We start from the raw sequence: 26,870 nt of genomic DNA on the forward strand, positions 1-26,870 counted from the left end.
AGAGGACTTCGGTCTCACCCCACTGGCTAACCACAAGTCTCACAAGCAATTCCCTTAGACACTCCAGTTTCCCAGTATCACCACCAATGCCACTCGTTGTGGGGACAAATGGTTATGAAAACCAATACCCCAGTAAAAGAAAAAAGGTTCTCCTGATCCCATAGGACCAAGCGCCAGACCCAGGTCAATATACAAATCAGATCTTACCCACAAATCACACTGTTTCCAATCCTTTAGAAACTAAAATCTAAAGGTTTATTCATAAAAGGAAAAAGATATAGATGAGAGTTAGAATTGGTTAAATGGGATCAATTACATACAGTAATGGCAAAGTTCTTGGTTCAGGCTTGCAGCAGAGATAGAATAAACTGCAGGTTCAAATCAAGTCTCTGGAATACATCCCCAGCTGGGATGGGTCATCAGTCCTTGGTGTAGAGCTTCTGTTTGTAGCGAAGTCCCTCCAGAGGTAAGAAGCAGGATTGAAGACAAAATGGAGATGAGGCATCAGCCTTATATAGTCTTTTCCAGGTGTAAGAACACCTCTTTGTTCTCACTGTGGAAAATTACAGCAAAATGGAGTCTGGAGTCACATGGGCCAGTCCCTGCATACTTTGCTGAGTTACAAGGCGTATCTGCCTTCTCTCAATGGGTTCATTGTATAGCTGATGGTCCTTAATGGGCCATCAAGCAGGCTAGGCAGAGCTAACATCAGCTTGTCTGGGATGTCACCCAGAAGCATAGCATAAGTTTGAAATACAGACAGTATAGAGCCAATATTCATAACTTCAACTACAAAATTGATACACACATATAGACAGCATAATTATAACCAGCAAACCATAACCTTGTCTTAGACACCTCATTTGACCCCCTTTATACAAGATTTGGTGAGGCTACAGGACTTTGGTTGCAACAATGATCTATATGGTCCCCGATTATATCAATAACGTCACAGCTTCCCCTGCCTTGCTAGACGGGAACAGCAGGCACCAAAGCAGCGAGACCTGAGGAAGCAGCCAGGGGACGGGGGGTGCTGTCAGTGCTGGAAATGAGGGGGGGGGCGCAGTCTGCTTTATTGATGGAGGCAGGAAACGTTCTTTCCTTGTGATGTCTTTAAATATTTATTTCAGATGGGGGAGGGGCAGGTGAGAGAGAGGAGAACTGGGCAGCAGCTGGAGGGCCAAGAAATGCATCGAGCTTTTAAAAGCTGAACCAGCCCTAGGGAGGCTGGAGGTTTCCCTGCTTGGGGAGGGCTGTGCAGGCAAATCGCACCTGCCCTTCCAGACGGACGGGCGCCTCATTGTTCAGCCCAGATGAGCTCATCTGGCATTATGCAGGGCGGCTGCTGCCTCTGTCTAGCAAACAGCAGCGCTCCCAGCAAATCTAAATGGGAATCGTCAGAGGGCTTCTTTTAATATGGGGTACAACATATTTAAGTCCAAATACCCTTGAAATATCAACATAAACCTGAAATTGCAACATTTCAGTGTATTTACTGCTGCCAAACATTTACTGAAATGTATTTGGAGGTGTATATCGGACATACAATACTTGACTAATTGAGGGCCACATTAGTTTTGCTGTACAGTTCAGTGGGTCCATTAATTAAACACAAGTATGCGAACAGCTTAGTCAGTTTTTACATTAAGTAAGACAGAGCACATTGATTACAAATCTTTTTGTTTTTACATGACTCTCTTACATATCTAATTTGTAACACTAAGCATCCCTTGATCTACATTTCACGGTTTGCTTCACTGGAAACTATAATTGCATTTCTAATTTTTTTTTAAATGAATATAGAATAAAATTCTTCAAAATGATATATTATTGCTTCCTTACCACACAACAGGTCATTGGGTTCTTGCGGTAAGATGTTTTGTATTGTACTTCTGGATTATGGGCAATAAATGTGGCACTATATAAGAGATTTGTAACACAGCTGGGTAGCAGTGATATAATTTCCCGTGTTAAGGGTTTTCAGTGAGTTCAGTGCATGCAAAGGAAAGTGGAATGTGAATGTAAAAAATAAAATGCTACTGTGAAGTTATGTTGTTAATGTAAACTTGGAAGAATACAGTCTGTAATGAATTTATCAATGATTTCACAATATGCTGTTCTCTTGTGTGTTAGTGAGACATTACAAATGAGAATGTTAATGGAATGATTTTTGATAAATCATTATAAAATTCTTGAAATCATCACATTACCAATATAATTTGTACATATATTTACACTTACAGATAGTCTTGATGTAAAAAAAGGAATTGTTAATAATTGACCCCTTGTGTGATGAGATGAGATATGAAAGAACATGCCTGAGGAATTGGAGGTGATTTATTAGATACTTACTTTTACAGTGTACATGAACTGTTACTGTGAAAAAAAATTTCAGGGAATGTAACAATAGTGAGACTAATATCTTCCTATTAGTTACAAATAAAAATTGAAACAGCATGTACTTGTACTGAATATGCTTAGTAATGGACTTTGAGTGAACTTGTGTGATTTGAGTCTGCGTAAGGACTTCATAGAATGTGGACACGAAACAGTAGCATGTTGCATGATTGAGAAGGTGCTATTATCAACATGGGGCACAGCAGATCAGGTGATACATTGTGTAAGAGTGAGACAATAATATGAAAGCAAGTGTGTGTGTGTGTGTGTGTGTATGAGCAATAAGTCATTGCAATCATTAATTTAAACAGAGATGGAATGGATTTGTACCTATGTCCAGAAACCGGAGGGGGGAAAAAAAGGAAAGCAAAGCTCATTTATGCAGTCCACTAATGTACTCTCTAAAAATTTCAGATACTTCATCAAATGATTAACTAGCAAATCCTCATCTGATTGGAAGAGTAAAATTGTTCAGCATCCCAGACAAAGTGATGGCCACAACTGCGGACCACTCATCTTAAAGGTATTGAATACCAAATTGCCATTATCATTTGTTATTTATGTGTAATTATCTGGGGTGAAAGTAAATGCTGGAGATTACCGGTGTGCACTGCACCGGCGTCCTTGCCAAGGTGTGTGGGGTGGGCTCGTGGCCCCCAGAAGGGGTGGGGTCACGATGGTAAGAAACATAGAATTGTATCAGAAACAAATGCCATAAACTGCCTAAGGATCAGGATTCTTGTACAAATTCCACATCAGTAAACATTTTCATCATGCTGATAGGCATATCTTAGGTAATGCTGACATGTGGCAGGAATAGCATGAGTGAATGCAAAGTATGTGTAACATTATAACTTCTGGGATTTCATTTTCTCAATTGTTACTTATCAAAGGTCCAGTGTGATTCTTGCAAGAGGTGGGCATATCTGCCCTGCATTCCAGAAGGAACCAATCCAGAAAATCTGACTGATGAGAAGAAAGAATACAAGTGCAAAAAGTGTGCATAGTTCACTTCTTTACCAAAAAATAACATTGTTTAAATGCTTGTTGTTCAAAACATCATGGAACCAAAAGAAAACGTTTGATTTATATACCAGATTATAATAATAAAGGTTTTTTAATTTGAAAAAATAATTCTCTGTATTTGTGTCCCAACTAGTTGCAAAAGTGGAGGGTTGCTGTTTGTGCTGCTATACTGGACCACCCCACCACACGACTGAGGCGAGCAGCTCCCGCCGTAAAGCAATGCCATCTCTGCCCATGCCGTCGTAAAAGGCCATGCCCTCTCGCCACGCTAAGGCAAAGCAACGCCGGGCTTAAGGCGCATGCGTAGCAGCTACTGCTGCTCTGGCTCCTTACACGGGCAAACCAGCACTTCTAGTTATGGCTGATCACTCTGCTGGAGAAGCGCGGTGCGGCCCACCTAGAACATCCCTGCTAGACCGCAGAGCCCAGCAACATCCCATCTAGACCCCATCTAGAACCCGCAGTGCAGGCCTTTTAGAACATAGGCAGCTGGGGGCTGCAGTGTCTCATCCAGAACCCCACAGCGCAGGCCTTCTAGAACATCCCCACTAGAAGGCAAGCTGGTGGGGCGGAAAACATCTAAACTAGAACCCACAGTGTGGGCCTTCCAGAACATCCCTGCTAGCATGCAGACTGGTGTGATGGCAAGCCTCTAAACTAGAACCCACAGTGCAGGTTTTCTAGAACATCCCAGCTAGAAGGCAGGCTGGTGGGGCTGCAAGCATCTAATCTAGAACCTACAGTACAGTCTTTCTAGAACATCATAGCTAGAACACAGAGCAGCTCTACTGCAGCATCTAATCTAGAACCCCCAGTGTAGTCCTTTTGGAAAATCCCAGCTAGAACATAGAGAGCAGCTGGGCTACAGCATCTAATCTAGAACGGGTAGGGTGGATTTTCTAGAACAAAGATCCAGCTGGGCTAGAAAATGTAATATAGAATCCCTAGCAGCACCCTTCTAGAACTGGGGGTCACAACCCTCAGGGGTTGCAAGGTTATTACATGGGGGTTGTGAGCTTTCAGCCCCCATGCAAGGTAGAGCCGACAGCCTGAGCCCCTCCAGACTAGCTCCACCCCCAACCCCACTCCACCTCCAAAGAAAGGTCGCCAAACTAGAAGTTTGCTCAGGGCACCGTTTTCCCCAAGGCCAACTCTGGGACTGAAACAACATTAGAGGGCTTGATTATTCAGTAGCTGAAGAGCTGCATTAAATTGCAGACTAATCAGAACACGAAGATCAGCCAAAAAACCCCTAATTTATAATTTAACATGCAGGCAAGGACAGGGCAGAGGGCTATAGTCACCCCAAAGTTTACCTTAGCCACCCCTCTCAGCGCAAAGGTCAAATGTTTGGCAGAAGGAAGGGTGGCATGGTATGGCGTTGCCACCGTTACTTCTTCAGTTCTGTGCTGCTGCTGGTAGCAATACTTTCAGAGCTGGGCACCTGGCCAGCAGCTGCCATTCTCCAGCTGAAGGCAGAGCCTGCTGTCAGTAGCAGCACAGAAGTAAGGGTGCCAATGGGGCACTAAGTCTGCTGTGAAAAATGATATTTGTACATTTGTTAATATCACATTTTCCCCCATTGCCTTCCTTACTTCTCAGCTGCTGCTGGCCACTGCCTTCAGAGCTGGTAGGCTGTGAAAAGTGATCTTAACCAACATACAAATACAGCAGCAGCACAGAAGTAAGGTTTGCAGTGGAGAGCTAAGTCTGCTGTGAAAAGTAGACATTGACAAAGTTTCTTCACGCACACACACACACCAGTATTAGACAGTAACTATTTTAAAAATTAACTTTTCTGCTTATAACAATAATTCAATAAAAATATGTTTTAGTCTTAACCTTAAAATGGTGAGAAAGGGTAAATCCATTTTCAACAATGGGGTTATACATTTAGCACTTAAAATAGTGTTAAATATAAAAAATGTTTTAAATTCATAAGGGGGGGTCGCCCTCAGAGGCTTGCTGGGTGAAAGGGGTCGCCAACACAAAAAAATTGAGAACCACTGGTCTAGAACATTTTAACAAAAACATAGAGAGCAGCTGAAGTACAGCATCTCAGTAGATTTTCTCCAGCCTCTAGACCCCAACCTGTCATAAGACACTCTTTGGTGGGGAGGCTGCTGCCCCACAAGTTTGATAACATTAGGGAGCACATACAGGCTTTGCATCACCCACTGGGGTCAGAGGAAACCTCTTTGGTCTGGACTCCCTGCCCTTCTTTGTTGTCTGCCACTGCTGCACCACTTGCTCCGTCTGATTTCCAGGGAAAGCTAGTCTCTCACCCCACAAAGAGGCAGGTGGTTCTGATTGTGTCTGAAGCAGCACATGGATTTGTTATAACTGACTTCAGTGGGTGCAAGATTAGGTCTGTGGCAGGTTTACAGTTACACAACCGACGCAGAGATGCTGGAGATGAAAAAGACATATTAGGTGCCATCTAATGCCTGGTGGTCAGTGCAGGGATGTTCTTTACAGTCAACTTGCCAGTGTTTTATTCAAGTACATTCTGACTAACTCATGCAATGAGGTTTCCTCCATTTCACCTGGGAGAATATTGCACAATCTAGATCTCACCATTCATACCCATTAGTTCCTGGTATTCAGTTTAAAATTTCCCTGTCTTAAATTCTTTCCAGTCTGTCTAATTATTTCTTATTATTCTTATTGTTATTATTTATTGTAACATCTAGGAGCCTCCGCTGAAATTGGGGCTTCGTGTGCTAGCAGCTGTACAACAAGGAAGAGACAAACCCCTTTTACTATGCTAAACAATTCCTCTCTCTCTTAGGTATCTACAGTCTTCAGATTCTTGCATGCAGTCACATTGCTGCCTTCAGCTCCTCAGTGGACCAACAGCTAATCTATCTACAGCTTTTAATCTTTCTTCATAAATCAGTCATGACTGAGTTCACCAAAGAAGACCTCCACATTTTAAAGTTAATATACACTTTTATCTATTTACCAGATTGGGTGTTTAATAATATTAACTCAGCACTAGGTGGCAGCAAAGTATTTAAATTGGCAAGAGTAGCTCAAATCCTGATTCCTCCATAAATATATTAACTGTATGGTTGAAGAGAAGGAGTTAACAGCTGGAAACCTGGTGTAAAGGGGCAGGAGATTGGGAGAGAGGGACAAAGGATGCCTGGAAATTAGGACAGAGGAAGAGATAAAAGTATCAGAAGTATCTATGAAGGTAGGTGTGGTAAGGCAAGTGTTTCTTGGGGAGCCATCCTAGTACCCATGGCTGTTTCCATGGGTTGGAGAAAGTATTTGTTGTTAGATGGGTACTAGGATGGCTCCCCAATATGCCAACCTCTTCATGGGCCACTTTGAAGAATAATTTTCTGGACAAATGCACCACTAAACCAATGATATACTTCAGATACATCAATGATATTTTCATCCTCGGGATAGACAACTTAAACTTCCTCATTGATTTCCCCCACAATGTCAACAACCATCACCCATCCTAAACTCTCCCTGGAACAGTCCCACACTAGCATCAACTTCCTGGACACCACAATCATCTTCAACAATGGAACCCCACAGACATAGGTGCTGACTTCTAATGGCGCCAGTGTGTGCTCGACCCCCCTCTGACCCTGGCCCTGCCCTGACTCCACCCCTGCCCCTCCCACCTCCATTCCAACCCCTTCCCCAAAGTCCCCGCCCCAACTCCGCCCCCTCCTTGCCCCTATTCGACTCCTTCCCCAAATCCCTGCCCCAGCCCCTCCTCTTCCCCGGGTTTTTCCAGTCATCCGGGACCTCCCCCGATCGCCATGAGTTTTCAAAGATAATGGCCAATGGCTCTGCAATCACATCCGCCAACTCCTTTAGCACCCTCGGATGCAGCGCATCCGGCCCCATGGACTTGTGCTCGTCCAGTTTTTCTAAATAGTCCCGAACCACTTCTTTCTCCACAGAGGGCTGGTCACCTTCTCCCCATACTGTGCTGCCCAGCGGGAGCTGACCAGTCTGGGAGCTGACCTTGTTCATGAAGACAGGCAAAAAAATCATTGAGTACATTAGCTTTTTCCACATCCTCTGTTACTAGGTTGCCGCCCTCATTCAATAAGGGGCCCACACTTTCCTTGACTTTCTTCTTGTTGCTCACATACCTGAAGAAACCCTTCTTGTTACTCTTAACATCTCTTGCTAGCTGCAACTCCAAGTGTGATTTGGCCTTCCTGATTTCTCTCCTGCATGCCTGAGCAATATTTTTATACTCCTCCCTGGTCTTTTGTCCAATCTTCCACTTCTTGTAAGCTTCTTTTTTGCGTTTAAGGTCAGCAAGGATTTCACTGTTAAGCCAAGCTGGTCGCCTGCCATATTTACCGTTCTTTCTACACATCAGGATGGTTTTTTCCTGCTACCTCTGTTTCCCTACACAGACAGTGGTGCTACCACCCCAAAGTTGTGCTAGGCTAAGTAAGCATGGGCGTGGAGCAGAGCTTCACTGAGGAGCGGCCAAGGAATACTGCATGAGCCCCAGATCCACTGTACTGCTGTCCCCTTCAAACATGCGTCTGTTGTGGGGAAAGCAGCAGGCAGGCATCTGAACGCAACCTGCCTTTTCTCCCTGGTCATGCCTTGACCACTAGAGTAGCCATCCAGGGAAGCCGCTGTCATGTACATGGCCATAGGCTCACACAGTATCCTGCCCACTCAAGCTTCTCTTTTTTCTGTGACATTCAGCTCAGTCCTGCAGGGGATACCACTGGTTGTTCCCATCCAGAGCAACGCGTATCCTAATGAATGGGGGAATGTGGTAGGGGAGCAGGAGGACAAAAAACAAGTAGATCCGCAAATAGAGAGAGAGAAATCCACAAAAGAAAAGACAATGAGAAAAAACAAGAGGAGACAGGAGAGCCAGTGGACAGAAAGGAGAGATGGTGGCAGCTGTATATGGGCCTGTAGGAAGAAGGTGCTGCAGAAGGGCGAAAAGGACAGCCACTAGTGGGCATACCTCAAGGGCTTTAATTTTCCCCATGTCCACACTGGCTTATGCCCCCTTCCTTGGAGCACTTTTTAGGCTGCTCTCTTGCCTTAGACCAGGGGTTTTCAATCTAGGAGGCCGGGGTGGGGTGGGGAGGATGACCATCTGGCCCTTCCCATAATGCTAAATGGCAAAGAGAACCTAGTATGGAAAAGGTTGAGAACCCTGCTTAGACCAAATGCTCCAATTGTTACTGTGACATATTCTTCATAGAGATATTATGATATGAGTATGGCATAATTATGATGTATTTTATTCAAGATGGGTCATGTGAGATATCATTGGAAAGGTTATGATTTACTGAATATGATTATCCTATTTGTCTACATGTATCATTTTTGTATCTGAAGTTAGGAATATTGTCTGTACAGCTATTACAAATGTGTTTACACCTGGGGCACGCCCACTAGACAGAATACAATCAGTCTAGGGGTGTGTCTCCACTAGCAACGTTAAAGCGCTGTGTAGTCGCGGCACCAGCGCTGGGAGAGAGCCTTAAAAACCCACCCCCACGAGGGGAGCATGGTTCCCAGTGCTTGTGCACTCTCTACACTGCCACTTTACAGCACTGAAACGTGGCGTGCTCAGGGGGGTGTTTTTTCACACCCGTGAGCAAGAAAGTTGCAGCGCTGTAAAGTGGCAGTGTAGACAAGGCCTAGATTGCTGGCTGGAAAGGGCCATTAGGAAGAACAATAGGTCTTAGAAGATGCTAAACTTTCACTGGGAAAGCCTTCCTGGGGATGCTGCAAACAGACTCTGAGTTATAGCTGTAGGGTCATGTGATCAAGTCACCTGATACTGCACACCATGATAATATTAGTATTTTTCCACTGGCCGAGGGTGGGAATCACACTGGAAGACAATAGATTCCCGCCATATATAAAGCCTATTTAAGGCAGGGGAGTGACAAAATCAGGTTGGTTCTTCATTGAATCCCCACCCAAGATGACTGCTGTTAACATAACTCAAATGTGAAGAATCCCATAGAGACTTGGGTCCAAGCAGCCTGAAAGAAGGTACAGAGTCAAGAGTGGGAAAAGGAGATGAGCTAATTACTAGTTAACTGATCTGGAGTTAGAAATATACATAGCACATTACAAAACACAGCTAGAGACAAAGAACCAGATCATGGGAATTACCATGCTGGACCAGACAAGTGGTCCCTCTAGTCTGGTATCCTGGCGCAGACAGTGTCCAGTGTCAGATGTTTCATAGGAAGGTACAAGAAATCTTGCAGTGGACAATTACAGAATAACCTTGCTCACAAAGGAAGCTTATTCTAAACCCTCATCAGTTAGTAGCTGACATGTGCCTTGAAGCATGATTTCTTTCTATCTAAAGTTACTGTGTCTAATCCTGTTTTGAATCCTAATAAGCTCTTGACCTCAATGATATACTGTGGCAAAGAATTCCATAGGTTAATTACATGTTGTGTAAAATATCAGTCTTAAATTTGCTGCCTTTCAGTTTTGCTGCCTTCTCTCTTGTTCTTGTATCATGAACAAGGTAAGCATGGGTGCCCGATTCACCTTCTCTGTGCCAATCATATTGGTATCAGCGCCACATGGAAAATCTCATGCAACTCTTTTAGCCAAAGTTTGGGGTCTGATTCTGCTCTCACGCTGGTGTAAATCAGAAGTCACACCACTGAAGTCATGGAGTCAATCCTTGGAGAGGGTCTGTCTTCAGTGCAGAGTTAACCTGAGCTCCTAACTGGCTTTTAGCCCTAACCCACCTTCCCATCCATGCACAAACCTCTCCCCGGAGTTCAGGGGAGTTTCAACCCAGGCTAGCAGGCACATCTGGGGGATAAGTAAGATCCTGGGCTCCACATTCACTCAGGCTGTAACCACTCACTTTGCAGTGAGGACACAGTCTAAGGGCTTGTCTACATTACCCGCTGGATCGAGGGGCAGCGATCAATCCAGTGGGGGTCAATTTATCGTGTCTAGCCTAGATGCGATAAATTGACCGCCAAGCGCTCTCCCATCGACTCCGGTGCTCCACCAGAGCGAGAGGCACAGGCGGAGTCGAAGGGAGAGCGTCAGCTGTCAACTTACCACAGTGAAGACACCGCGGTGAGTAGATCTAAGTATGTCGACTTCAGCTATGTTATTCACGTAGCTGAAGTTGTGTAACTTAGACCGATCCCCTCCCCTAGTGTAGACCAGGCCTAAATCACTCCAGTGCTGGTAATCCTGCAGTGCCTTCCCACAATCCCCCCTGCGCCCAGAAAGACAGACAAATTCTCCCACAATTCACTGGGAAAGAATCAGCGTAGCTCAGCATACTGCAGCACACAGGACTATGGGATATGCCCCCAAAGTCCTAATGACACATACATGGGAGTTCAGCACCAGTGAGGACACAGTAAGATAGTAAGGCTTCGCAGTGTGGCGGCTTGCACCTGGGTTAGACTAACCCGGGTGCCAATTGCCCAAGTTAACTCTGCAGTGAAGACATACACTGAGTGAAAGCAGAATCAGGCATCAGCATCCAAAGCAGCCGAGACAAGAAAACCTACTGAAAAAAGGCAAGATAGCAAACAAGATACTGATTCAAATTCTGATCTCACCCTAGTTTTGCATGACTTATTTGTATTATGGTAGCGCCTGGAGATCCCAACCATAGTGAGGGCCCACTCTGCTATGTGCTGTACATATACATAGTAAAAGATAGTCCCTGCCCCAAAAACCTTCCGTGTAAACTGGCTGCAATGCAGTTAGCCCAGAGCTATACTAGTAAATCTCCCTCAGGGTCTCTATGCCTGTTTCTCCGCATTGTATAGTGAGCTCAATGAGGGTCGGGGGGAAGTCTCTTATTGTGACAAGTGATATAAAAAAATGGAGCTGGATCCTTGAGACTTTGAGCATGATTCTTAAATGTCAGTAACATCCGTTCTTCACGGTAACTCAGGGGACGTGATCGGCATCTTCTGAAAGCTGGGCAGATGAGCTGGTTTGACTGGGATGAATTGCACTGAAACTTCACTCCCTCACTCTGCGTCAGATCCATGGTCCGATGGAGGAATTTGCCAGGGCTGAGCTTCGAACAGTGGGGATGCTAGAATGGATAAAGAGAAAATCCTGAGACTAGCAGCTGCTATAGATTGTTTTAGTCACTGAATGGACGTGTAGATTACTTCTAAACTGCAAAATCAGTACCTCATTTTGTAGAATTTGGTCCTGTTACAAATATCCCTAATTCTACTGCCTGCACTTCCAGCATCATGGGAATATGGCAAACTACTCTCATCTGGAGAACTGAGTCCAATGTTGGTCAGCTCACCTTAAGAAAAGCACAGAGGAGATTGCGGAGATCCAGAAGAGGTCCCTGAAGATGCGAACGGTAAAGAAGAACTTGGCTGTCTCTCTTTTACAAGGGGTTATGTAGTTTTGCCCAGCAATCAACCTAAATTACACTTAATACAGCTCATCATTTCTTGTGAAATCCTTATAGTTTAGTGAGGATAATTCATCCGTCTCCTTTACAAGATGCCTGGAGGTGTTTGGAGACAGTAGTTCCCTCCTTCCCCTTTCCTCTCAGCTTATTTTCTAAGAGTCTTCTCTGTGTGGATCAACTCTGCTTTCACTCCCATTTTCCTGTGTCCTTTTTTGAACTGCAGTACTCAAGACTGAGTGCAGTATTGCCCCAGGAGCCAGAATGGTGTCAAACGGAGCAGAATCATTGCCACATTTGAAGGACGTGTGATATGCTAATTAATTAATACAGTTGAAGGCCCCGATCCTGCAATGAGCTTCTCATGTATGGACTGCTGACCAATGCAGAGCCTCACTGGGGCTCTGTCCATGTGACCTCACTGCTGGATAAGGGCCCTATTTTATATATAGGCACTGTATTGTTGATTTATATGCAGTGTATACCTACCTCTATAACTCTTTGACTGCAGTCTGGGGTGCCCCTCCTCCAGTTCATATAGATGCATTTGCATATTCCTTCCTACGTGCCCCACTTCTCGTTTGTCTCGATTCCACCCCCTTCTCCAGTGTATCAAGATTGGATTGCATTTAAATCCTCCCCCTCACAAAGCAAGGGAGTTGTGATCACACCAAGTTCTGGATCATCACCCTTGGCTCCTAGTCACAAAGGAAGGCTCTGAATGGTATGGAGCTCAGAAGGGATCCCCACAGGACTCCACTCCATACCCTCCTCCCATAGGGAATCATTAATAAACGCTGTCAATCCACTTCCATTTACTGCACCTGCAGTTTCTCTTTGAAAATGCTACAAGGCGCCATATCAGATGCCTTCTGCTGTGCCCGCTCTGGTTTCTTTATCCACTGAACTGGTTACTCTCTTAAAAAATGTAAGGGTCAAATCCTGCAATCCTTAATCAATTTGGCTTCCCAACTCCAAACTCAGAGAACTGTAGTCTCTTTGGTAGCTTAAGAACGAGATGGAACAGCTTACTAACATGGAGAACTTCTGCTCATCCTTGCAAAGGCCTTCTTCCCTCTTTCACTCAGCTTTGGTACTGGAGCTCGAACAGGGGTTGGTCGTATCCCAGCATTCCACTGGGCACTTTGAGCTAGGATCTTAGCTGTTGCTTTGGTAACAGGGTACCCTGTTGATTGGTGAGTAGCCCAACTTGGGCGAACTGGTCCTTTTGGGCTAGAGCCAAGGTCTGCAGAAAGGGACAGCTGGGAAGAGAAAAAAAGAAAGATCATGTTCTCCTAACAGCCACAAAGGGGATAAAAATGTCTGAGCCCTTAGAAAACTATCTAGTATCCTTGGTTTTTAAATGACATACAATTATAGTTTTGTTCTGCAGCAGTGACCTACGCTCTGTTATTACAATTCCACAGATCTGTGTAGTAAGCTACATAAATAAGAGCACTTCATATATTTATGGGGCTAGTTGTGGAGTGGAAAAAATTCCAGCCTTTCATGAATGACAAAGGAAGCCAATTAGAAGCAGCCACGAAAGGGGGCTTGCCCACATTAATTGAGTCTCCACAACAGCTCACACTTTAAGGGCCGAATTCTGTCTTTAGACACATGTGCACGGCTCCTATTGAAATCAGTGGGCAACCATCCAAGGGCAGAACTTGGGCTGTAGTGAAACAGACTGATCTCCTTTATGGAATTAATGTATTCATTTAAATTATGAAGGATTCCAGCTGGCAAGAAGTTAGCTGTTTATAGTTCAACCTATGCAGCGAGCAGCGGTTTGCATTAGCACTAATACTACTTTGCACTTCTACAGCCCCTTTCAGCTCAGAATCACAAGGCCCTTTCAATCTCACAGCACTCTGTGCAATACGCACGGTATAGACTGATCTTTTCCAACAACAATGAAGTGCAACCATCTTTTGGGTGCCCTAGCAAAGCAGAGCAACTTGGCCCCATAGCTGAGGAGAGGAAGTGAAGAGAACAGGGTGGAACTGAATCTGCTGGGTGGGATTTAATAATAAACACTCATAATCACCAGCATGGAATTTACCTCGACTAGAATTTGGCCAAGATTCCGGGGCTAGTGCTCCTAGTCTTATCAAAAGAGCCGTGGAAGCTTTAACCACCACAAGTGGCCAGGACTTGTGGTTTATGTCTCATCCAGAAGAAGGCAGCTGTAGTCTCCTTGCAGCAGATGGATGCATTCGCTCAGACCTGACTCAGAGGGAACTGCACCAGTTACTGAGTCCCCAGCACCACTTCTTCCCGTATTCTTTGGCGGTCTCCTTTCCAAGTGCTGACCAGGCCCAGCCTTGCTTCTTTTGTGAGGTCTGAGGCACCATAGTGCAAAGGTAGATCAGGCATAGAATTTATACACAATGGTCAATTTTTATCTTTTTATTTTACGAGTCAATGTCTATGATTAATTAGAAGTAGACAAATATATTCCTACCATTACAGTGATTGTTTAGTCTTTTAAAGAAATCCCAAAATGTTTCAAAAGCAGCTCGTGAGAAGCTGCCTGCTAGCAATCTAGCCCTTGTTAAACTGATCCAAATCATTTGTTTATCCCTTGTTTAGAATACTGAAAAACCATTAGTATAATAAAACATTTGCTTAGAAATGCATTATGAAGCAATGATGGCCGACGATGTTATTATATGCAGACTATTGTCAAGAATCAAACTGTTGTACAGAAAAAATTTTTAACACGGTTTTGCATTTTCCTGTGGTCACTTGATATGACTGCGGTGGATGTTGTATAATGCTTAGTGCTTAATGCTCAAGTTAAAAATAAGCAGACCAATGATTGCCAAACATTAACCCAAAGAGAAGCCAGAAAGTATGCAACAGCTTACGATGTCCTTGTGCGTGATTGAGCATGACAATGTAAACAAGGACATGGCAGGTACAGTAGGTTTTTCTTCCAGTAGAGAAGGAAAAACACAAAGGCAGGTAAGCAGTGGCTGTTGCAATGAGCTGACAGTCCCTTGTTTTTGCACTCCTGTGTTCTGGGTGATTCAGCCGCGGAGTGCTTGGGGATAGGAAGGCAAAGCGTGTTACACCACAAAGCTAGGCTGTGCTTTTTCAAGAAGAGTGAAATGTACAAACAAAGGAGTTTGATTCTGCAAGCATTACCCAGAGTAATTTTTGCTCCCATGACTAGTCCCAGGAAATTCAATGGTACTACTTGTGCAAATAAGTAATACTCAAATTATGAGTTGCAGAACTGAGGCTATAGAACTGAGGCTATATCAGGGCCACCAAGAGCGGGTTCAGGCCTCGGTGAAAAAATTTTTTCGGGCCCCCCAGCAAGGGTGGACTGGCTAAACAGGGCCGACAAGGGGGGGGGGAAGCCGGGCCCCGGGCCCCCTTCCAGACCACCGGGCCCTAGTAATTTGTACCGGCTTCCCCCACCACGCCCTGTCGACCCTGGCTATATTAGTTGGCTAGAACTGAGATTTGCCACTGCCCGAGGCCTCTGCAGTGGCAGAAAGCTGGACGTGTGGGATATGCACACCTGACCCTAAAAGATGTCCCTTCCTCAAGTCACCAGCTCCCTGCCAATATGCGTGGGGGAAATTCATTCCTGACCCCAAATACCGTGATCTTATCACCTTAGAATACAGGCAACAGTAACTCAAGAACATTTGTGGGAGTGGAGCAGCCACTCACACAGAACAGAATCTAAAGCATGAAAGGGGAAAAAAACAGCCATGGTTGCTGAGGCTGTAATATTTCTAACGTTTTTGGCATGAGACTGATTATTCTGCTGAACAGCTGCAAAAACCGTATGTGGAGTCTTAGGAGATGAGCCCATAGGTTTGTAAAGGAGGCTGTCATTTGGGAGCAGTGACAACACTGCAGGGACCAAAAGGTCCAAATGGGTGGACTCACTATGGGGGTGCATGGCTCTGTATCAAAAAGGACAGGAAGGATGACCTAGTAGCTCGGGCACTGGACTGAAGCTCAGGAGACCTGCTTTCAATATGTGAGCTTGGACAAGTCACTTCATCTACTCTATGCCTCAGTTCTGCATCTGTAAAATGGGGACAATACTTCCTAAGGTGATACGGTCCAGATAGTATGGGGCAAGCTGTCGGGCCCTGATCTAATAAAGCACTTAAGCAGGTGCTTAACTTTAGTCATGTGAGTTAGTCCCATTGATTTCAGTGGGACTACTCACATGCTTAAAGTTAAGTGCATGCTTAAGCACTTTGCTGATAAGAGTCTAAAAGGAGAGAAGTGATGGCAAAGCACTCCCGAAACATAAAGGGCTTGATTCATCACTGAGCTACTCCAGTTTTACACTGGTGTTACTTCATTGACTTCAATGGAGTTACACGGGTATAAAACAGAAGTGAAAAGTAATGAATCAGGCCCAAAGACTTTGGACCAAAAATTAAAAACTTACAAGAGTCATAGCCTGCAAGTAGAAGCATGTGGGGGAGGGGAGAGCCAGTAGCTCAGGATATAAGAGGGTCATGATGCTCCCCAACAAAAATTATGGGCCCAATTCTATATATTCTCACATCTCCCACTGGAGACAATGGGCATTGCATGTACACATGTGAGGGAGGAGTTTGGCCCTACAGTCAAAAGCCGGGGGCTTCAAAGCTGTTTTTACTTGTTACCAAACAAATCTTGAGCTTTTCTTATTTGTTGCCATAGTTTCCAGGACTCATGGCACTGTAACAATTACACCGTGGTCTTCCCCAAAATTTACTCTAGCAAACGCTACCACCCCACTGAAAAGAAACCAAGGGGCCAAACTCGGACCAGGCCCAGTGGATGCTATTCCACTGATTTTTAACAGAGTCTGGGTGTGGCCTGAAATTATTTCTTTCCTTTTGGTATCCAACACCCATTTTTTACTCTTGTGAATCTGGAACACCATCTCCTTTTCTCTTATATAATAACCCTTTCCACACCTTCATTGTTCAGTGTAATAGACTTTGGTTTCATTCACTTTCAGTGTATTCATCTTATGTGTCTTCATTATAATTTTATCTTTTGGTACCTGGGGCATTTATTCTTTCAACATGCTTCCTTCTTTTCCAAAGGATTAATTTAAAAGGTTTGAATTATAACCCTCTCTCTTTGGGCTTGGCTGACATGGGAATCTTTTAACAGGTATATTTAAACAAGATTTCCCAACCTTATCTTTACAATCTCAAACCAAGATCTATTGACAAAGTGCAGCCAAGAGGATCTGAGCACCATCATTGCCAGGAGGCATTGGAGATGGATCGGTCATGTGCTTCGTATGGAAACTGATTCCATCACCAGAGTAGCAATAAGATGGACACCTGAAGGCAAGCGAAAACGAGGCCACCTGAAAACAACATGCCAAAGAGCTGTGGAAGCTGAGCTGAAAATCCTGGGGCACAGCTGGGGAACCACTGAAAGACTTGCCAGAAACAGACAGGAGTGGAGGAGCTTCGTCACTGCCCTAAACGCCAGAGGCGTAACAGGAACATGATGATGATCTTTACAATAAACAGAAATTATTTTTTGATATTTTCTACTTGGTTATATAAATAATTTTGTCACTTTCATCAGCCTAAGGAAAATACACCATTATCATCACAGTGTCATAATCAGCAATGGCTAGCAGGATTATAGACTGGGATAATGTGAAAGAGGAAGAGTGGGTTGGTGACTGAAACTGGGGAATGTCCAGGACTCAAGAATACCAAAACGTTACTCCTGGGAGAATTCTGCACCATCGCGCAAGTGCACAATTAATGCCCCCACAGATTCCTCCCCTCCGCAGAATAATTGATTCTGACAGGGAGGCAAAGGGAAGCTGCAAGAGGGGTCATGCTGCAATTACACCTTTTGCACCAGGGGCTGATGTGGTTCCAGAAGCGAGGGCAGCCGCAGAGAGGGAGGGGTAGAGGCTGCCTTCCTCACAGCGTTCTGCCCATGGGCCCAGGTGAAGAGGCACGGGATATGGGGGGATGAACAGAGTGGGGCAAAACAGGCTGCTGGGGGGGTCACACAGACTGGGGTTCAGAAGGGCTAGTGTAGGGGACAGACTGGGACAAGGGCACAGAAGCTAGTGGGGTGACAACATTGAGCCAGGGACTGAATGGGGAGTGGGGATGCAAGGCCACATGGGGACGGGGGGGAAGAGGGAGAGCAGGGACACATGAGAATGGGGGGGGAATGGGGGTGGCTGAGTGGGTATGCAGGGACACATGGGGACAGGGGCAGCTATGCCTGGCTGAATGGGACTTGGGAGTGCAGGAATACATGAAGACATTGGCAGCTATGCCTCGCTGAGTGAGGGTGCAGGGCCACATGGGGACATGTGCAGCTATGCCTGGCTGAATGGAGAGTGGGGATGCAAGGACACATGGGGACATGGGCAGATGTACCTGACTGAATGGGAGAGGTTAGGGGCAGCCATGGTCTCCCTGGGGGAGGCTCCCCAACTCCCTAACCATCCCTCCCCCTCCCCCCAAAAACTGTTCCATACTTCTCCCACCCACACCCAACAACGCTCCACAGTTCACTCCCAGACTCCTTCCCAGCAATTACTTCCCTCTCCCTCAGCTCCTCCATTACCCCGACTCGCCCAAGCCTTTGCACTGTTTCTGAGGGGTGCAGGAAATATGTTTCTGCATTGTAGTTTAAACATATTATTACTCAAAGTTCTGTATTAATATGCCTAGTAAGGAATCTATTTGTCAAAAAACATTTCCTGAATCTTTTATGTTGTCTCTATTGTTACAGACATACTTGCTGACAGGTATTTTGAAATAAATTACCAAAATAATTGAAACCGGCATGATTATTTTGTGCTATTTTGACAAATAAAATATGCAGAATTTTAAAATATTGTGCGCAGAATTTTTAATTTTTTGGTGCAGAATTCCCCGAGAAGTAAACAGTACATTTTTGATCTAAAGGTCCCAGAACATCTAACACAATCTATAAGGGCTACCCTCAGTTCTTAACATGTGCCTTTGAGAGAATGTGCCAGTGCCTTTGATAGAATCAGAACAAAAAGATATGGAGCCTTATTCTGATCTCTTTACACTGATGTAACTCCATTGACTTCACTAGAGTTATTACTGATTTAGTCTGGTGTAAATTCCCATCTCCCCCGATTGCTGTAATGTATTTACATATCGATAATGCTTGCAAGGCCTGATTCACCACTGCATGACTTCACTGATTTCAACAGAGTTACAATACAGTAATGCTGTGCTGAACAGCCCCCTGGTCTAGATGGTGCTTTTCATCTTCCAAGAGTTTTTACAAACAACAACTATCATATTTAATAGTAATAGTTGGCATTTCTATAGCATCTTCAGGAGCTGCTTTACAATCATTAACTGATGAAAACTCACACACCCCTGTGAGGTAGTGTAATATTATCCCAATTTTACACATTGGGAAACTGAAGCAGAGAGACTAGAGATGATACTAACCCTGTGTACAGGGGCTGTGGCAGACTCTCAACACAGCAGTACTTTTGCAGTTGTACAAGAGGCGGATGGCTAGTGTTGTAGTGAAGCAAGTAGTCATAGGATTGTTGGGAGGATAAACTCATTAATGTTTGTGAGGCACTCAGATGTTACCATGATGGCAGCTGTAGAAAGTGTTTGGGAATTCTGCATCTGCTGGGCTCAGCACAATAGAGTTTTGTACCAGCTCCTTATAGGCCAGGGTAGAGGAAGGACCTGGGAGCAGACCAGGGGTGCAGAGGGAGTCAGTGGATGGCCAGAGGACCTCTAGTGGCCACAGATCCCTGCATAAGGACCATAGAGAGTCAAATCCTATTCCAGTCCAGAGGCTGGTAAAACAGATGGTTGTAGGGTAGATTCAGTCCTTACAAGAATTCTGTTTGCTCAAGATGTCTTTGTGAACATTTTGCTTGACCTAAAGGAAGATCTCTGGTAGCTGCCAGCTGTAGATATAACCTTAGGTCCTCTAAGCTGCAATCAGCCCACCTCAGGTGATGTGTGTGCACGTTCCCCACCCCCTATCCTGCTGCTGCTGATGTTGGTATCAAAAACTCCCATTGACACTACTGGGGAGAATTTCATCCCTGTGCTGGTGGATGGGCTCGGGGCTTGTGCCTCCCAGACTCAGGGGTGCAGACTAGGGCCACCCTCAGGAATGGAGAACATCCCATGGGGACTATGTCATGGCAGGAGCTCAAAGCCTTCCCAAAAAACCCTCAAGTTGGTTCAGATATTTGCCCACCACGTCACTGATTCTGTAACCGGTCCAAAAATAAAACACAGGTAAAATCATGGCCATGCTGCAATGGAACTCTCGAGGCTGTGTTATAAAGCCCTGGAAAATGGCATTTCTATGACAAAGGCTGACAGACTTTAACTACAGCAACTGTATGAGGCACCAGTACAATAAAGGACATAACTGAGCTAGGAAAATAACCTGCACAAGAATAATAAATGCCTGTCAGCCTTAGTGATCTTACAGTTAATCTCCTGTGTAGGTTGGGACATATGGGTTCTCCGGCTCTCATTACTTGGGAATCATTCTTCCAAGTTGGTAAAACAAAAAAAATGCTCATCAGAATCTGCTTATTCCAGCAGCTATTTGTGGCCCATATCTACAAAAGATTATCTCTAGGATGCTTTCCGGAAGCCTGACTTTCTGGTATGGCTTTCATCTGAGGCTGTCCTATTTTATAAACTGGGACGTGAGCACAGTGAATCCTCAGTATTAACAGCTAGTGGTGCTAAGGGCTGCTCACTCTGACAAAATGCAATAGCACAAAGTATAAAGCACAGACATCAGACAGTGCTGATGGAAAGTTGCAAGTGCAAGAGAATGCTTTAGGAAAAGATACCAGAATCTTGAGAAAACTGATCCAGTATTTATAAAGTGCAGAAACTAAGACTGTCTACACTACCACTTTTGTCGGGCCGGGGTGTGAAAAAACACTCCCCTGTGCCACTGTACGGTGCGCTGTGTGGACAGCCTGAATGTCTGGATACGGGGTATTACAGGAACTAACTGAAGAGCAGATAAAAATATCAATATCTATACATAGCGAATTACCTCCCGTTCCCACTGAAGTGAGTCAGGCCCAGATCCTCAAAGGTATTTAGGTACCTAACTTCCATTGATTTCAGAGGGAGTTAGGGGCCTTAATACCTTTGAGAATTTGGGCCTCAGAGTTTTGCCACTGATGTGTGATCTACTCTAGTTAGGTTCTTCGGAGAGCAGGACTGGATCCAAAGAAATGAGACTGAAACCTGAGGAAACAGCAGCTGCTTAGCTATTGAAGGACTCTGTTTTGAACTGTTTTATTTAAACATGTCCTGAGTGGTATGTTTAAGAATAATGCTTTATACTTACCTAGCACTTTTCCTCCCAAAGCCTCAAAGTGCTTTACAAGCACGAATTCTTTCTTGGTAGTTATAACCCGCTCAGCACTATGGAGGGATTAAGCTTCCCAGCGCCTCTGGGAGATAGGTATATTAATCCCCATTTTACACCTGGGGAAGCTGAATCCCAGGGAAGTGAGCTGCCTGAGGGGGACACAGCTACTCAGTGACAGAGATGAGAACAGACAGCAGCAGCCTCATTCTCCTCCCACGTACACTAGTGCAAATCGGGAGTAGCTCAGCATGCGAGCCTCTTGCACCAGCTCCTCGACAAAGGGAATAGATCTGACTGTCGGGAGGAGACTCAAGGAGACCAACAGATTTGGAACCCTCGATTCACAGGAGGAAACTCCCACTGGCTTCCCTGGGGGCTCTTCGCAGGGCATGAATTGATATGATGCCTCTAGAGAATGGGGGAGCATCCTCCCCGTGGGAATTGCTAAACTAGAACAGGTGTAGCATTTGCATCCCCTCCCCCCGCAGCACAGACTTGATGCCACTTGCTGGAGCACAGGACCTTGCCCCTCAGGAACACTGAGTGCAGCTGATGTGACAGCCAGCATCTTATCACACTGGTGACGGAAATGGGGACCTTCAAAGCTAGCAGCATGAGTCTCTACAGCTCGAGAGAAAGAGCCCGGCTTTACTTGCACCCTCCGTGGGTCAGGCACACAGGAGGACACTTAACACACAGCCCTGTGTGTTACACTGGCCACCCCCTTTTGCACTCAGGGAGCCTACCTTGTCTTCTCACACCAGTGTGACTCCAGTGACCTCTGGATTATAAGGGAGTCTGGCTGGTGTAAGTGAGAGGAGAATCAGGCCCAGGCAGCACAGCTGCCCGCACAGAACTGCTAAGGGAAGAAAGATGTTCCCTGCACCTTCTCCCCCTGGCCAACGCAGTCATGCTGGAGCAGCCATCAAGCTTCTCTGCTCTAAGCATTTCAGAGCAGGGACTGTCATTTAGTATATGTTTGTACAATGCCTGGCACAATGGGGTCCTGAGCTAGTCAAGGTCTATAGGCATTGCTGAAAGACAAATAATAATTAATAATCATAAATCTGGCCCCACATCAGCAAGTTTTCTCCTAAAGCGGTTCTGCTTTATACCTAATTACAATGCGTTAATGGAAGAAATCATTCCTAATAGTAGAATGGCTCCTCCTAGACAGCCCTGGAACTGGGATTTAAAATGTAAGTTACGAGAAAGGAAGAAAATCGCAGTTTTAAAAGTTTACAGTTAGCAAAATCTGATCAGGTCTATTTGTGAATCAAGGCACCAGTGATATCTATGGTTCTATAAATGCTTTGAGCCAAACATATTCCTGGTGTAATAGGCTTAGAATCATAGAATCATGGGACTGGAAGGGACCTCGAGAGGTCATCTAGTCCAGTCCCCTGCACTCATGGCAGGACTAAATATTATCTAGACCATCCCTGTCAGGTGTTTGTCTAACCTGCTCTTAAAAATCTCCAATGATGGAGATTCCACAGCCTCCCTAGGCTATTTATTCCAGTGCTTAGTCACCCTGACAGTTAGGAAATTTTTCCTAATGTCCAACCGAAACCTCCCTTGCTGCAATTTAAGCCCATTGCTTCTTATCCTGTCCTCAGAGGTTAAGGAGAACAATTTTTCTCCCTCCTCCTCATAACAACTTTTTATGTACTTGAAAACTTTTATCATGTCCCCTCTCTGTCTTCTCTTCTCTAGATGAAACAAAACCAATTTTTTCAATCTTCCCTCATAGGTCATGTGTTGTAGACCTTTAATCATTTTTGTTGCTCTTCTCTGGACTTTCTCCAATTTGTCCACATCTTTCCTGAAATGTGGCACCCAGAACTGGACACAATACTCCTGCTGAGGCCTAGTCAGCGCAGAGCAGAGCGAAAGAATTACTTCTCATGTCTTGCTTACAATACTCCTGCTAATACATCCCAGAAAGATGTTTGCTTTTTTTCCTACAGTGTTACACTGTTGAATCATATTTAGCTTGTGATCCACTATGACCCTTAGATCCCTTTCCACAGTACTCCTTCCTAGGCAGTCATTTCCCATTTTGTATGTGTGCAACTGATTGTTCCTTCCTAAGTGGAGTATTTTGCATTTGTCCTTATTGCATTTCATCCTATTTACTTCAGACCATTTCTCCAGTTTGTCCAGATCATTTTGAACGTTAATCCTATCCTACAAAGCACTTGCAACCCCTCCCAGCCTGGTATCATCTGCAAACTTTATAAGTATACTCTCTATGCCATTATCTAAATCATGGATGAAGATATTGAACAGAACCAGACCCAGAACTGATCCATGCGGGACCCCACTCATTATGCCCTTCCAGCATGACTGTGAACCACTGATAACTACTCTCTGGGAATAGTTTTCCAACCAGTTATGCACCCACCTTATAGTAGCTCCATCTAGGTTGCATTTCCCTAGTTTGTTTATGAGAAGATCATACGAGATAGTATCAAAAGCTTTACTAAAGTCAAGATATACCACGCCTACTTCTTCCGCCCATCCACAAGGCTTGTTACCCTGTCAAAGAAAGCTATCAGGTTGGTTTGACATGATTTGTTCTGAAGAAATCCATACTGTTATTTATCACCTTATTATCTTATAGATGTTTGCAAATTGATTGCTTAATTATTTGCTCCATTATCTTTTGGGGTACAGAAATTAAGCTGTCTGGTCTGTAATTCCCCAGGTTGTCCTTATTTCCCTTTTTATAGATGGGCACTATATTTGCCCTTTTCCAGTCTTCTGGAATCTCTCCCGTCTTCCATGACTTTTCAAAGATAATTGCTAATGGCTCAGATATCTCCTCAGTCAGCTCCTTCAGTATTCTAGGATGCATTTCATCAGGCCCTGGTGACTTGAAGACATCTAACTTATCTAAGCAATTTTTAACTTGTTCTTTCCCTATTTTAGCCTCTGATCCTACCTTATTATCACTGGCATTCACTATGTCAGATGTCCAATCACCACCAACCTTCTTGGTGAAAACCAAAACAAAGAAGTCGTTAAGCACTTCTGCCATTTCCACATTTTCTGTTATTGTTTCCCCCCTAGCCCCTCATTGAGTAATGGGCCTACCCTGTCCGTGGTCTTCCTCTTGCTTCTAATGTATTTGTAGAATGTTTTCTTGTTACCCTTTATGTCTCTAGATAGTTTGATCTTGTTTTGTGCCTTGGCCTTTCTAATTTTGTCCCTACATACTTGTGTTAGTTGTTTATATTCATCCTTTGTAATTTGACCTAGTTTCCACTTTTTGTAGGACTCTTTTTCTGATTTTTAGATCATTTAACATCTCTTGGTTAAGCCAGGGTGGTCTCGTACCATACTTCCTATCTTTCCTACACAGTGGGATAGTTTGCTCTTGTGCCCTTAATAATGTCTCTTTGAAAAACTGCCAATTGTCTTCAATTGTTTTTCTCCTTAGACTTGCTTCTCATGGGATCTTACCTACCAACTCCCTGAGTTTGCTAAAGTCTGCCTTCTTGAAATCCATTGTCTTTATTGTGCTGTTCTCCCTCCTACCATTCCTTAGAATCATGAACTCGACCATTTCATGATCACTTTCACCTAAGCTGCCTTCCACTTTCAAATTCTCAACCAATTCCTTCCTATTTGTCAAAATCAAATCTAGAACAGCCTCTCCCCTAGTAGCTTTCTCCACCTTCTGAAATAAAAAATTGTCTCCAATACATTCCAAGAACTTGTTGGACAATCTGTGCCCTGCTGTGTTATTTTCCCAACAGATGTCTGGGTAGTTGAAGTCCCCCCATCACCACCAAGTCCTGTGCTTTGGATGATTTTGATAGTTGTTTAAAAAACCCTCATCCACCTCTTCTTCTTGGTTAGGTGGTCTGTAGTAGACCCCCTACCACGACACCACCCTTGGCTTTTACCCCTTTTATCCTTACCCAGAGACTTTCAATAAGTCTGTCTCCTATTCCCATCTAACCTCAGTCCAAGTGTATACATTTTTAATATATCAGGCAACACCTCCTCCCTTTTTTCCCTGCCTGTCTTTCCTGAGCAAGCTGTATCCTTCTATACCAATATTCCAGTCATGCGTATTATCTCACCAAGTCTCTGTGATGCCAACAGGACTTAGGACCTGTGTTGATAAAGTCAGGGTCTAGAGATACTTGCCAGTGATTTTGCTTTCCGAAGCTTATAAGATGCACAGCTCGGTTTCCTTTTTTTCTCAACTGCTTGCCGGCTGAGGTCTGGGGTAAGTCCTCCTCCTTTCTTTCTACTGCAAAGTGGAAAGGAATAGTGTTAACTGAGAAGAGGAGGAATCCCTACCGAAATACAAAGAAAACTTGAGAGATAACCCAGATCTAGTTCAGGCTTCCTTTGCTAGCAATATCATCTGTCTCCCCAATCCCTTCTCATGCAATGTAGGCTTGAGAGCGCTCTTCTCTGCAGCTCTCGTCATCTGTAACAGCCTTCCTGTATCTCTGTGGCTCATCTACTTTCCTGTTTTCTCCTTTGCCCTATCTAAACCTGTAAGCTGCTCTCTTCCATTACTATAATGTAACTCTTTAAAGCATTTTGGGACACATTTAACACATTTAACACGTTTGTATTAAAGATACAAAATACAGTTGTATTGTACTGTAATGTATAGATCACACCTCTCTCCCTGCATCTCTGTGTGTGAAATGAAGAGTCAGTCATTTACCAGAAGGCAAAAACAAAGATGCTTTTGAAATGTGGGCTCTGATACTGCACACATTTAATGTACAAGCCATCTTAACTACACAGACCTGATGTAGTGACATACACCTGTGCAAAGTGGGTGCCAAATATACTGGCAAGGGGGTGGAGAACCAGCCCCATAAAACTAAGCTGGCTTCTAGCCCTTGTCTACGTTCCAAGCTGTACTGATTTAACTAAAGGTGTGTTTTCACACTGATTAGGTTAAACTGATGCAAACCCCTGCATGAACACTCAAAATCAATTTAAACCTGGCTTATATCAAGTTAGCATGAGTCGACTAAATCAGTATAAATAAATGTTCACCTGGGGTGTGCACCAGTTTAACTAAATTGATTTGAGAACACACCTTTAGTTAAGCCAATGTAGCTTGTAGTATAGACGAGGCCCTAGTCTGCCAGACTCTCCTATGAGTCATTGTTTATACAACCAGATAAATCTTCTTCTGTGTGTGTCTATATGGAGCTGTTATAAAAGCTAATATAATCAATTGGCAGGATGGGAATTTCCTACACTCTGGAACCTGGATGAAGGAATACTGAATCTGGTCGACAGAAAATTTCCCTACATGATTGTACCAAACCTAGTTTCCTAGGACTTCAGAGCAGTCAGTATGCTGTACCCCATGACCACTTGGAACTTCACACCAACAGCAAGGACACAACTAGAGTCACATGAATACTGCAAACAATTTTCTGCAAATGTTCATGTGGGTTATTCAGCAAATTTGCTTTGACTACATTGATTCTCCTTTTATGTTCAGTCTCTGCAAGTAGTCTAGTGAATAATTTCACAGGCAGAATTTTCCCCAGAAACAGCAAATTTTAAGGCTATACTTTCCTATTCTGTCCAGATCCTTATACCACACACATCACCATCATATCTCATCTTACAAACAAATAAAAGCCTAAAAGGAACATTTTGAATTCAA

The 26,870-nt window shown here is 44.3% G+C and overlaps 1 protein-coding gene across 1 annotated transcript in view; it reads right to left on the bottom strand.

The window, feature by feature from the left end:
- Positions 1-11,420: 11,420 nt before the first annotated feature.
- FBXO16 (F-box protein 16) overlaps positions 11,421-26,870 on the bottom strand; it is a 32,410-nt gene continuing 16,960 nt past the window's right edge. Inside the window, exons 6-8 of the mRNA XM_065402212.1 lie at positions 25,370-25,475; positions 12,861-13,086; positions 11,421-11,488 (exon numbers count right to left, since the gene is read on the bottom strand). Coding sequence (XP_065258284.1) covers positions 11,421-11,488; positions 12,861-13,086; positions 25,370-25,475 — 400 coding nt within the window. The remainder of the gene's footprint in view (positions 11,489-12,860; positions 13,087-25,369; positions 25,476-26,870) is intronic.

This window comes from Emys orbicularis, chromosome 3, assembly GCF_028017835.1.
Source record: "Emys orbicularis isolate rEmyOrb1 chromosome 3, rEmyOrb1.hap1, whole genome shotgun sequence".
Classification (NCBI taxonomy): domain Eukaryota; kingdom Metazoa; phylum Chordata; order Testudines; family Emydidae; genus Emys; species Emys orbicularis.